Raw genomic sequence first — 13,474 nt, 5'->3', positions numbered from 1 at the left:
GCTTAGTTTGTCTTATATAAAGTAGGTAATTGATAGGTATTTGTTGAATAAATCAATCAGTGTTATTGAGAAAAATTGGGCAAAACATACTTCTTTTTAGATTAAAAGAAGACTTATGACCTTAGAATACAGGTACTTAAATGAATCCTTATTTATTTATTTGGCTGTGCCCGGTCTTAGTTTCGGCAAGTAGGATCTTTGATCTTCCTTTTGGCATGTGAGATCTTTTATTGTGGTGTGCTGACTCTTTTTGCATCATATGGAATCTAGTTCCTTGACCAGGGATCGAACCTGGATCCCCTGCATTGGGAGCTTGGAGTCTTAGCCACTAGACCACCAGGGAAGCCCCAAATAAATCCTTTTAATTCTTTTAACTTAATCCTATTTCAGGAAAGAATCTCATTGGGGTTAAAACTTACCAGGGGGGTAAAAAAAAAGGAACTCACTTTTTCCCCCTACCAGAATTAAAGGGCTTAATTCCATTTTGTTCCTTTTTAGTGCTCAGCACAGTGCTTAGCATGTTCTAGTAATCAGTGACAGTTAATATGTTCTTTTAACTTAAACTCTTTTTATCTCCCATTGGGGATTAACATGTGTAAAGTACTTAGAGTAGATTTTGGCATTTGCAGTAAGTGTTCCATAAGTGTTAGCTACTATTCTTTGATACATGAACAGCTTTTTTTTTTTTTTTCTGTGAAGCTTTCTCTGATCTTTTTTTTTTTCTTTCTCTAATCTTGTTAGTTTAACAGTTTATCTGTCTCTATTTTGCTTATATTTTATGTCCCAATCTTTATGGTGAGTAACATTGATTTGCTTGCTTGTGCATCTCTCTAGCAAATGTGCTTCTTGATAGCTGGGAGCTATCTTTTTCTTTTTGTATTAATTTACTTTTTATTTTTGGCTGTGCTGGGTCTTGGTTGCTCGGCAAGGGTTTTTTTCTAGTTGAGGCCAACATCTGGGGACTACTGTTTGTTTCAGTGCGAGGGCTTCTCATTGAGGTGGCTTCTCTTATTGTGGAGCACGGACTCTAGGTGCACAGACTTCGGCAGTTGTGGTTCTTGGGCTCAGTCGTTGCAGCTCGAGGGCTCAATAGTTGTGGCACATGAGCTGAGTTGCCCATGGCATGTGGGATCTTCCAGGACCAGGGACCTCACCTGTGTCCCCTGAATTGGCAGGGTAATTCTTAACCATGGTACTACCAGGGAAGTCCTGAGCTATATTATTTATCCAGGTGGTGTTGGTATGTAAGTTATTGTTTGCCACATATCATTAGTCCCTCTTTTTTGCTGGGTCTTAATGATTGAGGAGGGTGGTGTGACTGGAGCATGGAGAGTGTGTATTAGTAGGAAGTGAAATGTGACAAATATGTTGACACTAGATTGTAAGTAGTTGAATACCAGATTAAAGAATTTGAGCTTTACTTTGTATGTTCTGGGAGGCATTTTCATTACTGACTAGATTAGTTCCATATTTTAGAAAAATAATTGTGAGTGCAGAGTACAGAATGCAATGGAAAGAAGATATAAGATTAGAGGCAAGAAGATGTAAGAAACTCTTGCTCTTGCTGTATTATAAGGTTCTTATTTTAGTTTAAGAAATCTTACAGCTCATGCTTGAACGATAGGTCTTAACCAATACGAAACCTTCAAAGTCACATCTCAGATAACTTCAGGGCTTCCTTGCTAACTTTGCTTTGAGTTCTTATTAAGAAATACTATATTTAAGTTTTAATAATGCTAAAATTTAATAGAAACAAGGCACACAACTACAACAGTGAAAGTGCTGTACTCAATATGCCAGCAAATTTGGAAAACTCAGCAGTGGCCACAGGACTGGAAAAGGTCAGTTTTCATTCCAATCCCTAAGAAAGGCAATGCCAAAGAATGTTCAAACGGCTGCTCAATTGCACTCATCTCACGTGCTGGCAGTGTAATGTTCAAAATCCTCCAAGCCAGGCTTCAACAATAGGTAAACTGTGAACTTCCACATGTTCAAGCTGGATTTAGAAAGAGCAGAGGAACCAGAGATCAAATTGCCAACATCTGCTGGATCATTGAAAAAGCAAGAGAGTTCCAGAAAAACATCCACTTCTGCTTTATTGACTACACCAAAGCCTTTGACTGTGGATCACAACAAACTGTAGAATATTCTGAAAGAGATGGGAATACCAGGCTACCTTACCTGGTTCCTGAGAGATCTGTATGCAGGTCAGGAAGCAACAGTTAGAAAAGTCAAGTCTGTCAGTCGTGTCCGACTTTGCGACCCCATGGACTGTAGCCTATCATGCTCCTCCGTCCATGGGATTTTCCAGGCAAGAGTGCTGGAGTGGATTGCCATTTGAAACAACAAACTGGTTCCAAATTAGGAAAGGAGTAGGTCAAGGCTGTATATTGTCACCCTGCTTATTTGACTTATATACAGAGTACATCATGTGAAATGCTGGGCTGGATGAAGGACAAGCTGGAATCAAGATTGTCAGGAGAAATATCAATAACCTCAGATAGGCAAATGACACCACCCTTATGGCAGAAAGTGAAGAAGAACTAAAGAGCCCCTTGATGAAAGTGAAAGAGGAGAGTGAAAGTTGGCTTAAAACTCAACTTTCAGAAAACTAAGATCATGGCATCCAGTCCCATCACCTCATGGCAAATAGATGGGGAAACAATGGAAACTTTTGCTAACAAAAATAACTTTTGCTCTGCTACTACTGCTAAGTCACTTCAGTCGTGTCCAGCTCTGTGTGACCCCATAGACAGCAGCCCACCAGGCTCCCCCGTCCCTGGGATTCTCCAGGCAAGAACACTGGAGTGGGTTGCCATTTCCTTCTCCAGTGCCTGAAAGTGAAAAGGGAAAGTGAAGTCGCTCAGTCGTGTCCGACCCTCAGCGACCCCATGGACTGCAGCCCACCAGGCTCCTCTGTCCATGGGATTTTCCAGGCAAGAGTACTGGAGTGGGATGCCGTTGCCTTCTCCAAACTTTTGCTCTAGATAGCTTATTACCTTTATGATAGATTCTTAGTCACTTGTGGGCTCCAGACCCTAGCTGCCAATTTAGTATTGTTTATCTTATCCATTTAGTTGTGTTTCTCCCCATCGCAGTGGAAGTGAATGTTCCTGTTCCTGGGCTTTTTGGATCATGGCTTCCCTATAAATGTGGATGGTATACCAATATGTGTATTTTCAAGTTAACTTCTATTAATAACTGAAAGTCTAGAAGGATACAAATGTGGCCCGATCACAAAGTAATCCCTCTCCCTTGATATGTAACATGTATTAAATGGTAGAAGAATCACTTTGGGAGTTACAAATTTCTTTGGACTTAGGTTTATTTGTAACATGAAAGACTGAATCTCTGAATACATCTATGTGATTTTGAGCTATGGCATGTGACTCTTGGACAGGCTAATTATATTTGTGGGAATCTGTATATATCAAAATTAATATCTCTATCTAACAAGCCACATATTATTTCATTACATACACAAAAAAGATGTAGGTTAGTAAAGATGTGGATTTTTAAATATATTGTAGACTCTTGCGCTTTAACAGAGACACAGACTTCTGCTACTTACTGGATGTGTACTTGTATACAAGTTACTATGAAAATAAGCTGAGAGGATGCTCCTGTGTGTAAAGTGCCTAGTACATCCTTATGAAATATTCATTAATGAATGTTAGTGCTTTTCTTATTGTATAGGACAAGAGAAATGCCTTCCAGAAAGCTAATACTGAAAATGTTGGAAAATATTTTAAATTTTATATAGCTGACTAAATTACCAAGTAAGGTGTTTATAACAAATTAAAAAAAAAAAAACATGAAAAGGACAGCTTTATTTTACATGAACAACTTCGGTACTAATTATTAGTTTCACATTAAATCTGATGTGGTACTGAAATTCTTTTCATGTTGAAAGATTTTAGAGAGACTGCATGTCCTGTTGAGAAGGAAATCCCTTCTAATAAGAACTGATCTGATTAGTCTGAATCAAGGTTACTTTTGCATGCGTTAATTATACATGTTTCCTAGGTGGGCAGCATCATCACACTATTTAGTGGATACCTTTGTTAAGTGACAAGATGTAAGAAGGAAAAAAAAAACTGTAGCAAATGATCAGGTAACGCCACTTCTTACTTTAAAAAATTACAATTCTAAATGCCATTTCAAACAGCAAACTTTCATTATATATGTTTCTGTTAATCTGTAATATCAAAAAGCCTTTTTTTTAAAGTTTCAGTATAAGATTAATACAAATTGAGTGATAAATTGTTAGACGTAATTTGTATAATTTGTGCTTTTCTAGCTCAAAGGGTTTTTACTGTATAATAAAATACATTTATTCAAAAAAGGAGAGATACAGTACATTATAATTCCAAGGAAGTTTTTATATTAGAATGCTAACTTTTTGGCTTAAATTGGAGTTTCATTTAAAATCTAAACAAAGAAGTTCACGATCAAGGCCAAAATCTTGTCTACATTACCATATATATCTACTTATATGTTATTTCAAGCTTATTTATCTTAAACCATGATTACAGAGTTAACATATGGGAATATATTAAAGGCATAGCCTTATTATAATTATTGGACTTTTGGTCTAATTCTCTACAACTTTAAAATTGCAATATGAAACAACAGAATTGTATTTATTTAGATAAAAACAAGATCTGAACTGAGTCCTTCATTGTATTTTTCTAAAGAACTTCTCATGAGCAAGTAGTCAATATCATAGCTGGAGAATCATTCATTATATTATTGAAATGAATTTTTTCTTTATCTGTATCCCAATATTTTGAGTATGTATGAGTTCCAGGCCAGTTGCAATTAAACTGTGAATTTAGATATTATCTTGACTACAACATTAAACACAACTAAGACTTTCAAGTAAACACGTTTACAAATCATATTGTGCAGTGAAGCCATTCTCTGAAGATTAAAAGTTCTGCTTGTGTGGAAAAATCAGTTAGGTCTTTTTATGCTATTGAAGTTCTGCTTTCCTTCTAAACGTTCCTTTACTAATTTTTCTAAAGAGAAAAGATGCTCATCTGCATCTTCTGGCACAAGGCTTCTCATAGAATTTGCAAGTTCAAAAAGATATTCTGTATTTTTTCCACTTGGACCAGCTGCATTAAAAATTTGTTCAGCGATGTCTTCCAGAGGTGCAGGACCAAGATAATTAGGATTATCACATGTTCCAATATATAGCAACACACTGAATGGTTCTGTTATGGAATCTTTTGGATAAAAAATGACTTTTGTGGTCCTGTAGCCTCCTTTCTCTCTGAAATCAAGGTATGCTTTTACTTCTTCTTCCTTTCCTACTGGCAGTCTGTAAGCAACACCCCATACACAACCCTGTTGAAAAATGAAAAGAAAGTATTATTTAGTATTTACAAGGCTAAAATAGGTGAAGATAGATTATGAGCTAAGAAAGTATCTTGTATATTCTTAGAAATCAGTGCAGTTTTGCTTCCCTTAATGTGCAATGAAGAGGTAATACTAAATAATAAAGGAAATAAGCATTTTAAAATTTTCAATCTGAATAATTAATTTCCTTGTATACTAGCATATTTATCTTTGTTTAAATTTTTAAAATTATGTCTTTTAACTAATGGGACTGAAATGAAAAATATCAGATCTTCATTTAGTCATTAAAAATATAGTTCTATATCTTTAATCCATAAGCATTTCACTGATAGTATGCTGAAACCCACTGGAGTGGGTTGCCATTTCCTTCTGCATTGACTCTTCCTGACCCAGGGATCAAACAAACATCTGCATTGATAGGTGGATTCTTTACTGCTGAGCCACTAGGGAAGCCTTATAATATATTAGTTGTTCCCTTGTTTGCAAAAAGAGCTCTGTATTTTAAAAGCTCTGTAATAATCAGCTATTAAGGCAATAGGTTCATTTATTTGTTCATTTCTTCACTGAGTAAACTTTCAAATATCCTTAGTAAATTACTCCATCCAGAATAGTAAATGGCAAACTGTTTGTCTAGAGAGCCTATGAACAGTGTCAGTAAAAGCAATGTACTTTAGCTGCAAAGATTTTTTGTAGTATCAATAAAATATTTGTGATACAAGCAAGATTTGTAGTTTGCAACACAGATTTTTTAGTTTCTTGACAACTTTTAATTATTAAACTTCAGGTTGCTAAGTATCTTGAATAAATTAACATTCTATAGGAAAAAAGTACCTTTTATTACCTCTAATTAGGAGTTTTAGTTACCAGTTTGGAGCCATTTTTTATGGATGTTTTTCCTAATGTAAGTTATGAAAGCATTTCATAATTTCATCATTCATCTGCTATTGCTAGCTGCTTGATTTTTATTATTTTTGCTGCTTTGATTTTTATATAGCAAAGTCCTTTCTAAAGTTAAATATTTAACTTCACAATGTAAAATTTGGATCTCAATAAAATGATTGAAAATATTTAAGAAACAGAGAACTATCAAATAAACAAGTTTTCTAGTACTCCATACTTTAAAAAAAACCTGTTGTGCTATCGATAAGATTAGGCAGTAAAGAAAGTGATAATTCATGACTGAGATTTTTGCTGAAATATTAGACTCCTAGCAAGTGTGAGGAAAGCTTTAAGGCTTTCATTTAATTCTTTGTGTTCATCTGGCTGTCTGAGGGTTGGCTCCATTAATGTCAAAGTGAAGTCGCTCAGTCGTGTCCGACTCTTTGCAACCCTGTGGACTGTAACCCAGCAGGCTCCTCAGTCCATGGGATTCTCCAGGCAAGAATACTGGAGCGGGTTGCCATTTCCTTCTCCAATTAATGTCAAAGGAGACCACAAAATTCTCAGTCAACAAACTCATCAAGAAGGGAAAAATGAGACTACATGCCATTGGCTTTTCATTGTCTACCTTGAATTCTGCATCCCAATTTTTCCCAGCCCATAAGAAGAAATACAACTAATACAGAGAGGAATTTCTAGGCTCAGTGTAGTTCAAATTATCTGTGATGACTGCTAATAAGATTTCACTGATTATTAAAACTATGAAACATGTTAACACTTTACAATTAAAGACTATACAAAAAAGAATTATTATACCATACCGCAGGGTCTTCAACAAGAGTCACAACTCTTCCAGGCTGTTTTAAGAAAAGTAAAAAAAGAAAAAAAAAAAATTTTTTTTTCCTGAATTAAAGTTCATTAACTGAGCATTAGCAACTTACTGTTGACATGGAATATTTTAACTTCATTTGTTTATACTGAGCACTTTTAAAAAGTACTTACTTTTTATGATAAATTTTAAAGTGAATTAAAAGAATCTATCTTATCCAAACTATCTTGGCCTTTTAAAAAAATTCTCTTACATTTGTGTATAATAGGTATATTGTATTCACTTAGAATGGATATATTAAAAAACACACCTGTGACTGAAATCAAAAGCAAAAGGAAGAAGCAACGATAATAAATATTCTGATCACTTTTTTTTTTCTTCAGGGAATAAAGATTGCTATAGTGTTCCACTGAGGAACAAAACATGATATTCCAGGGTGCTTTCCTATAGAGAAGTGGTTCTCAAGTGTAGATAAAACTTACTTGGAGGTAGTTTCTGATTCTGTAAGTCTGGAACAGTCTGAGAATTTGCCTTTTTTTTTTTTTAATACAAGTCCTATCTCGTGTCAAAGGTTGTGTATTTATTGACATTAGTGAGAAAGTTGTAAGCCACAACTTTACCTACTTGTATGCCTGCTGTGAGACACATAGTGAACCTACATCATTCAGATATTTGTGCTATCCTTGTTTCTGTTTCCCTGTAGTCTTTGTCCGTTTGTATAGATAATTCGTAAACATGCAACACATGGAATTTTGGATTATGTTTTTTAATTTAATTTTCCTGTTAGTCTTCTGATACTTTTTAATAGATGCATGATATTCTACCATCAGTGAGCTATAATTTAAACATCTTTGAACTGTTGGACATTTATAGTTAGCTTTTTTCTATTTAAGATAATGCTAGTGAGGATACATATATTGATGGGGGTCATGTAGGAATTGCCGTATTACCTTTGATTTCAAAGTGAATTTGGAACTATTTATTGAATACCTATTCTTTGTTGTAGAGATGATAAAACTGATTCTGGTTTTTAAAAGCTTATATTGTAAGTCTGGAATATGAACTTATTAACATATGAAATAGGTAGAGAATACTTAAGGGCTGTGATGTATGCTGTTTATTAAGTGAAGTAATAATTCTGAGTCTTGGTGGTCAGAAAAAAGACACAATTCTGAGTAAGGGTCTAGAAGCAGAATTAAACCAGGCCAAAGTGTCTGACTTTAGCAGAAGCTTCTCCATGTATGGAAGATGATTCAGAAGGATAACTGGAGAAATAGGATAGAGTCAAATCTGAAAAGCTAAAGATTGGAGTTGAAATTGGGGGACAATGGAAAAAACAAGCCACTGAAATTTGGGAGAAACAAGAAACGAGGCGCTACTGTAGCACTCAAGTTAGTAGGTGACTGGCATGAGAAAAGCAGATGCTTTGGGAAGATGGGTGTGTTAAAGTATACTTGCTGTTCAGTCGCTCAGCTGTGTCTGACCCTTTGTGACCCCATAGACTGCAGCACGCCAGGCTTCCCTGTCCTTCACCATCTCCCGGAGCTTGCTCAAACTCATGTCCACTGAGTCAGTGATGCCATCCAACTAGCTCGTCCTCTGTTGTTCCCTTCTCCTTCAGCCTTTCCCAGCATCAATACAAGGATGTTCATGGTGGTAAAGTGTATAGTATGCACATTTAAGTGGGAAGGAGGTAGACTGTGAGCAAGAAATGTTAGTGGTCTGCGGGACAAGCTCTGTTCTCCACCTTTCCTTGCTTCCCCTTTCACCAGCCTAGTCACTAATTCTTGGTAGCTGTTTCTTCTGATTATTTTCTAAATTTGTTTTCTCATCATCCTTTAGTTTCCTCAGGGCTTTCGCTCTCTGCCTCCAGTTTGTTTTACGCGGCTCTGGGTTGACTTTTTGTTGCAAAAATTGGGTTTTGAGTTTTCCTGTGCTTTTAATTTTTCAGGGTTATAATATTCTACAGCATAAAATAAAAATTCCTTTACATGAGTTAACTCCAAGCTCACTTCTTACCACTTTCCCTCTCAAGCTGTAACAAATTATTTATAATTTTTCAGTTCAGTCGCTCAGTCGTGTCCAGCTCTTTGCGACCCATGGACTGCAGCACGCCAAGCCTCCCTGTCGATTACCAACTCTCAGAGCTTGCTTAAACTCATGTCCATCCAGTCAGTGCTGCCATCCAACCATCTCATCCTCTGTCGACCTCTTCTCCTTCCGCCTTCAATCTTTCCCAGCATCAGGGTCTTTTCAAATGAGTCAGTTCTTCACATCAGGTGGCCAAAGTATTGGAGTTTCAGCTTCAGCATCAGTCCTTCCAATGAATATTCAGGACTGATTTCCTTTAGGATTGACTGGTTGGATCTCCTTGCAGTCCAAGGGACTCTCAAGAGTCTTCTCTAACACCACAGTTCAAAAGCATCAGTTCTTTGGCACTCAGCTTTCTTTGTAGTCCAACTCTCATATCCATACATGACTATTGGAAAAACCATAGCTTTGACTGGATGGACCTTTGTTGGCAAAATAATGTCTCTGCTTTTTAATGTGCTGTCTAGCTTGGTCATAGCTTTTCTTCCAACGAGCAAGCGACTTTTAATTTCATGGCTGCAGTCACCATCTGCAGGGATGTCGGAGCCTAAGAAAATAAAGTCTGTCAGTTTCCATTGTTTTCCCATCTATTTGCTATGAAGTGATTGGACCTTTACAAACATTCATATCTTTGAATATACCAGTGCCCAGAGTGGAATGGGCTTCCCTGGTGGCTCAAACGTAAAAGAGTCCACCTGCAGTACGGAGACCTGGGTTCAATCCCTGGGTTGGGAAGATGCCCTGGAGGAGGGCATGGCAACCCACTCCAGTATTCTTGCCTGGAGAATCCCCATGGAGAGAGGAGCCTGGAGGGCTATAGTCCATGAGGTCGCAGAGTCGGACATGACTAGGCACGGCGCAGCATTGCACAGCAGAGTGGAATGCCCTTCTTTAGAATCCCTTGGATATCCTCCTGCCACTCTTTTCGTAAAGGCTTGGCTGTCTTTTCAGGCAACTTTGCAGCAGCTCCTTCTAAACTCTCATTGCATCTTTTCCCTTATAGCACTTACTAGGTATTGTTTGCATAGGTGTTTTCCACTTATATGTGAGTGCTCAGTAGTAATTGTTGAAAAGGGGAGAGGCAGTAAAGTCCTTGATGTAGGTGGTGACAATTGAAACAAAACAAAGAGCATATGTAGGGAATCATTAAGGGAAAATAGATGGGTCCTTTTGACTGCTTATGGATGAAATACACATGCACTGTTGACACTACTGATATATTTACCCAGAAATATTTTATAAAACTTAAGCTGCTTGTTCCTATTATTATTGGGGAAACAATGTAAATTTGTAAGTGCACTTAAATTTTTTGGGAAGGGCATTGAAACTGAAGGGGTCCTGAAAGGTGAATAGGATTGGAGGATGTGAAATATGAGCCATGTTGGTTCCTTTCATTGGGTAATGAGTAATGTTTCTGATCACCATCTAGAAATGTAAATATTCACGATCATCTCTTGTGTTAAAATGTTTTCTCTTTTTGAAATTGAAATATATTCTTTCTGATGTGAACACTTTTTCACATTTAAAATAAATCCTTTTGATCACCATTTAGAAATGTAAATTTAAAATAAATCCTTTCTGATCACCATCTAGAAATGTAAATATTCACGATCATCTCTTGTTAAAATGTTTTCTCTTTTTGAAATTGAAATATATTCTTTCTGATGTGAACACTTTTTCACATTTAAAATAAATCCTTTTGATCACCATCTAGAAATGTAAATTTAAAATAAATCCTTTCTGATCACCATCTAGAAATGTAAATATTCACAATCATCTCTTGTGTTAAAATGTTTTCTCTTTTTGAAATTGAAATATATTCTTTCTGATGTGAACATTTTTTCACATTTAAAATAAATCCTTAATTTGATAAGAAATTGCTAGTTTTGTTAGAAATAAATAAGATGCTTAATTAAACTTAGGAAGATATTAAAGTTTAATGAAGCTAAAAAGAAAGCATAATTAGGAAAGGAAGTAGGTTTGGCATTTTTCCTACGAATGTCACATTACAGTATGTAGAAATGAGTCCAACATTTGTTTAGTAACATCACATTTCATATGTACTGATGACTAGCTCACTAGGAGCATATGTTGCTATAAAAAACATAGGGCTATGTAGAATCTACATTATTCTTCTAATTTGCTAGGTATTTCTGTAGCCTTTTGTATTTCTGTTTGTAAGACAGTTAATATTTATATAAGGCTTGTGCTCCATTATAATAGAAAATGTGAAGTAAAATAATGTTCTTTCCAGTTTTTTTTTTTTAGCAGAACAGTATACTTAGAAAATGTTTAATGCTTTAGGTTTTCCTTGAATATGATAGGATGGATTCTTAAAAATTGGTATCAAACTGTTAGCCATTGCAGTGCCCCCGCCCCCAACTTTCCTACCTTATATTTTAGTATATTTAAGTAAAGAGAGATATTGACTTTTATAGCTACCTTCTTTAATATTTTATTAAAGACTTATGAATTGTATTGACTTGGCGATTTCTTATCATCAGTTTGTTTTGACAGTGTACATAACTCAGCGTGCTGTGTAACAAACATTTTGGTTGAGAGTAGAGTACTGAAATATGCTATTCTAACCATGTTCATAAGTATTTAACACTTGGTTTTTTAAACTGAAGCCTAGTAAGGCATTCCTTTGCAGATGGCAATTTTAAGCGCTCATACCTGACAACTCAAAAGGCAATTTATTTAACTTAGTTCTTTAAAGTCTGAAATGTTATTTTACAATATTCTTGGAGATAGTTTGGCCATGAAATCTCTTTTGGCCTGTAAATGTGCATTTGTGGTAAATCACTCCTCTTTTTTCAAGTCATTGCTACCTTAAAGCCAGATTCTTAATTTACCAGCTCTAGTTGAGGTAGAATGGCTTTTTAAAAAATGATTCTAATCCTGTGTCTCATTTATGAGCAGGTTCAAACTACAGCCTTCTTCTCTTCCCTTTTCCATGATGCAAGGCTACAGGTATTTCTTTGGAATTAACCTCAATCTCTTTCTACATCTGATTTCTAGCGTTTTAGATTTCCTGCTTCTGAGCCAGTATTAATTTTTTTTTTAAAGAAAGTGGTAAACTCATATAATTATCAGTATTTTAGACAACATATAAGCAATTAAACATTCTGTACTCTTCTAAAAGTTAGCTATAATAAGTGTTCAACTTATCCAAATTATTACTCAAAATTTAGTTTTTCTTATGGATTGTCTTGCAGTCAAAAACGAGGCTGATTTGCATAAGCAGTGAGCTGTTATTCTCTGTATTTACAGTGTATTAAGATAAATGTCCCTGCATAAGTGACTGAAGAATGCAGTCAGAGAACTTAATTTCACATTTACAATTTAGAGGAGAACCACTGAAGAAAAATACATTAAAATAATGTTGGACATAGTATTGGTACGGTGCTACTTAGGTAACAAAGCCGGACTCAACTTCTGAAGTACCTGACAACCAAGGTGATCAACATAACTTCCTTTATAACCAGAGATAATTTTGGAAACTAGTTTTTCTGTGACCATAGGTGTTATAAAATAAAACCTTTGGAAAGATATAAAGAAATCCCAGAAATAACATGCACGTTTAAACTCAGACCAATGAAAATCTGGCAGAATGCAGAAATGCCAATAAACTTAATTGCTAAAAAGCTGAATTTACTAGTTGATTTTAGTATTTCAACTCCGTGGTGACAGGAAGGTTTATCTTCCCACCTTTTTGTGCCGAGGGTGGAGTGGGGAGGGAGGGTGGTTGCCAAGAAATGGGATCCCCTCTCAGCACGTCGCCTTGTGGGAGCTTGTGCCCACGTTTCTTGCCTCCTCAAGAAGTAACTGCCACCAGCATCTCTAGCGGCTTCAAAAGGACTGCCCTTGGATTAGGATCCCAGAGTCGGGGGCAGGTGGCCGAGGAAAGTGCACAGAGGCAGCAGCAGTATCCCTAACCTACTGACCTTCGGCGGTGGGGTGTGAGTCCCGCAGAGCTGGACAAGGAGTTGAGGAACAGTGCTCCGGGGACATTAAGTGTGGGGGACTGGTTGCGCCTCACCTTGCCAGGAACTCCGCGGTGGTCGGTGCTGCCCTGCCAGAAGCGCCTGCTGTAGCCTGAGATATAGCCAACCAGCTTGTCCTCATAGGGGAAGTCCACCTTCCAAATGAGAGACCCGTAACCAAAAACCCACATCCTTCCCTTGCTTTTCCTCCGTGGTGGCTGGCGGTGGTGGCGGTGGCGGCCGCAGTGGCCGTCCCCTCTTCGTGGTCTCTGAGCTGCTGTCTTGGAGCTGCTGCCGGCAAGAGTCTACGACTTTCCGGACGCAA

The 13,474-nt window shown here is 36.8% G+C and overlaps 2 protein-coding genes across 3 annotated transcripts in view; one reads left to right on the top strand and one right to left on the bottom strand.

Annotated features, from left to right (window-relative positions):
* The window catches only part of ASB3 (ankyrin repeat and SOCS box containing 3), a 161,504-nt gene that overhangs the window by 67,998 nt on the left and 80,032 nt on the right, over positions 1 to 13,474 (top strand). The gene's annotated exons all lie outside the window — the stretch shown is intronic.
* CHAC2 (ChaC glutathione specific gamma-glutamylcyclotransferase 2) lies at positions 4,363 to 13,391 on the bottom strand. The gene is made up of 3 exons (XM_052647504.1): positions 13,206 to 13,391; positions 7,065 to 7,100; positions 4,363 to 5,352 (listed from the first exon to the last, which is right to left on the bottom strand). Exons 1-3 carry the CDS (start codon positions 13,338 to 13,340, stop codon positions 4,957 to 4,959), a joined length of 567 nt encoding a protein of 188 aa, XP_052503464.1. The 5' UTR covers positions 13,341 to 13,391; the 3' UTR covers positions 4,363 to 4,956.

This window comes from Budorcas taxicolor, chromosome 11 (assembly GCF_023091745.1).
Source record: "Budorcas taxicolor isolate Tak-1 chromosome 11, Takin1.1, whole genome shotgun sequence".
Taxonomy (NCBI): Eukaryota; Metazoa; Chordata; class Mammalia; order Artiodactyla; family Bovidae; genus Budorcas; species Budorcas taxicolor.
This window is presented reverse-complemented; position numbering and strand designations above follow the sequence as displayed.

What these genes read in the sequence shown, in the direction of transcription:
- CHAC2 (XM_052647504.1), bottom strand. Translation starts at nt 13,340, where the DNA reads ATGTGGGTTTTTGGTTACGGGTCTCTCATTTGGAAGGTGGACTTCCCC. An exon ending in ACCGCGGAGTTCCTGGCAAG is followed by an intron (nt 7,101 to 13,205) that starts GTGAGGCGCAAC and finishes TTCTTAAAACAG; the next exon opens with CCTGGAAGAGTTGTGACTCT. An exon ending in CTCTTGTTGAAGACCCTGCG is followed by an intron (nt 5,353 to 7,064) that starts GTATGGTATAAT and finishes ATTTTTCAACAG; the next exon opens with GGTTGTGTATGGGGTGTTGC.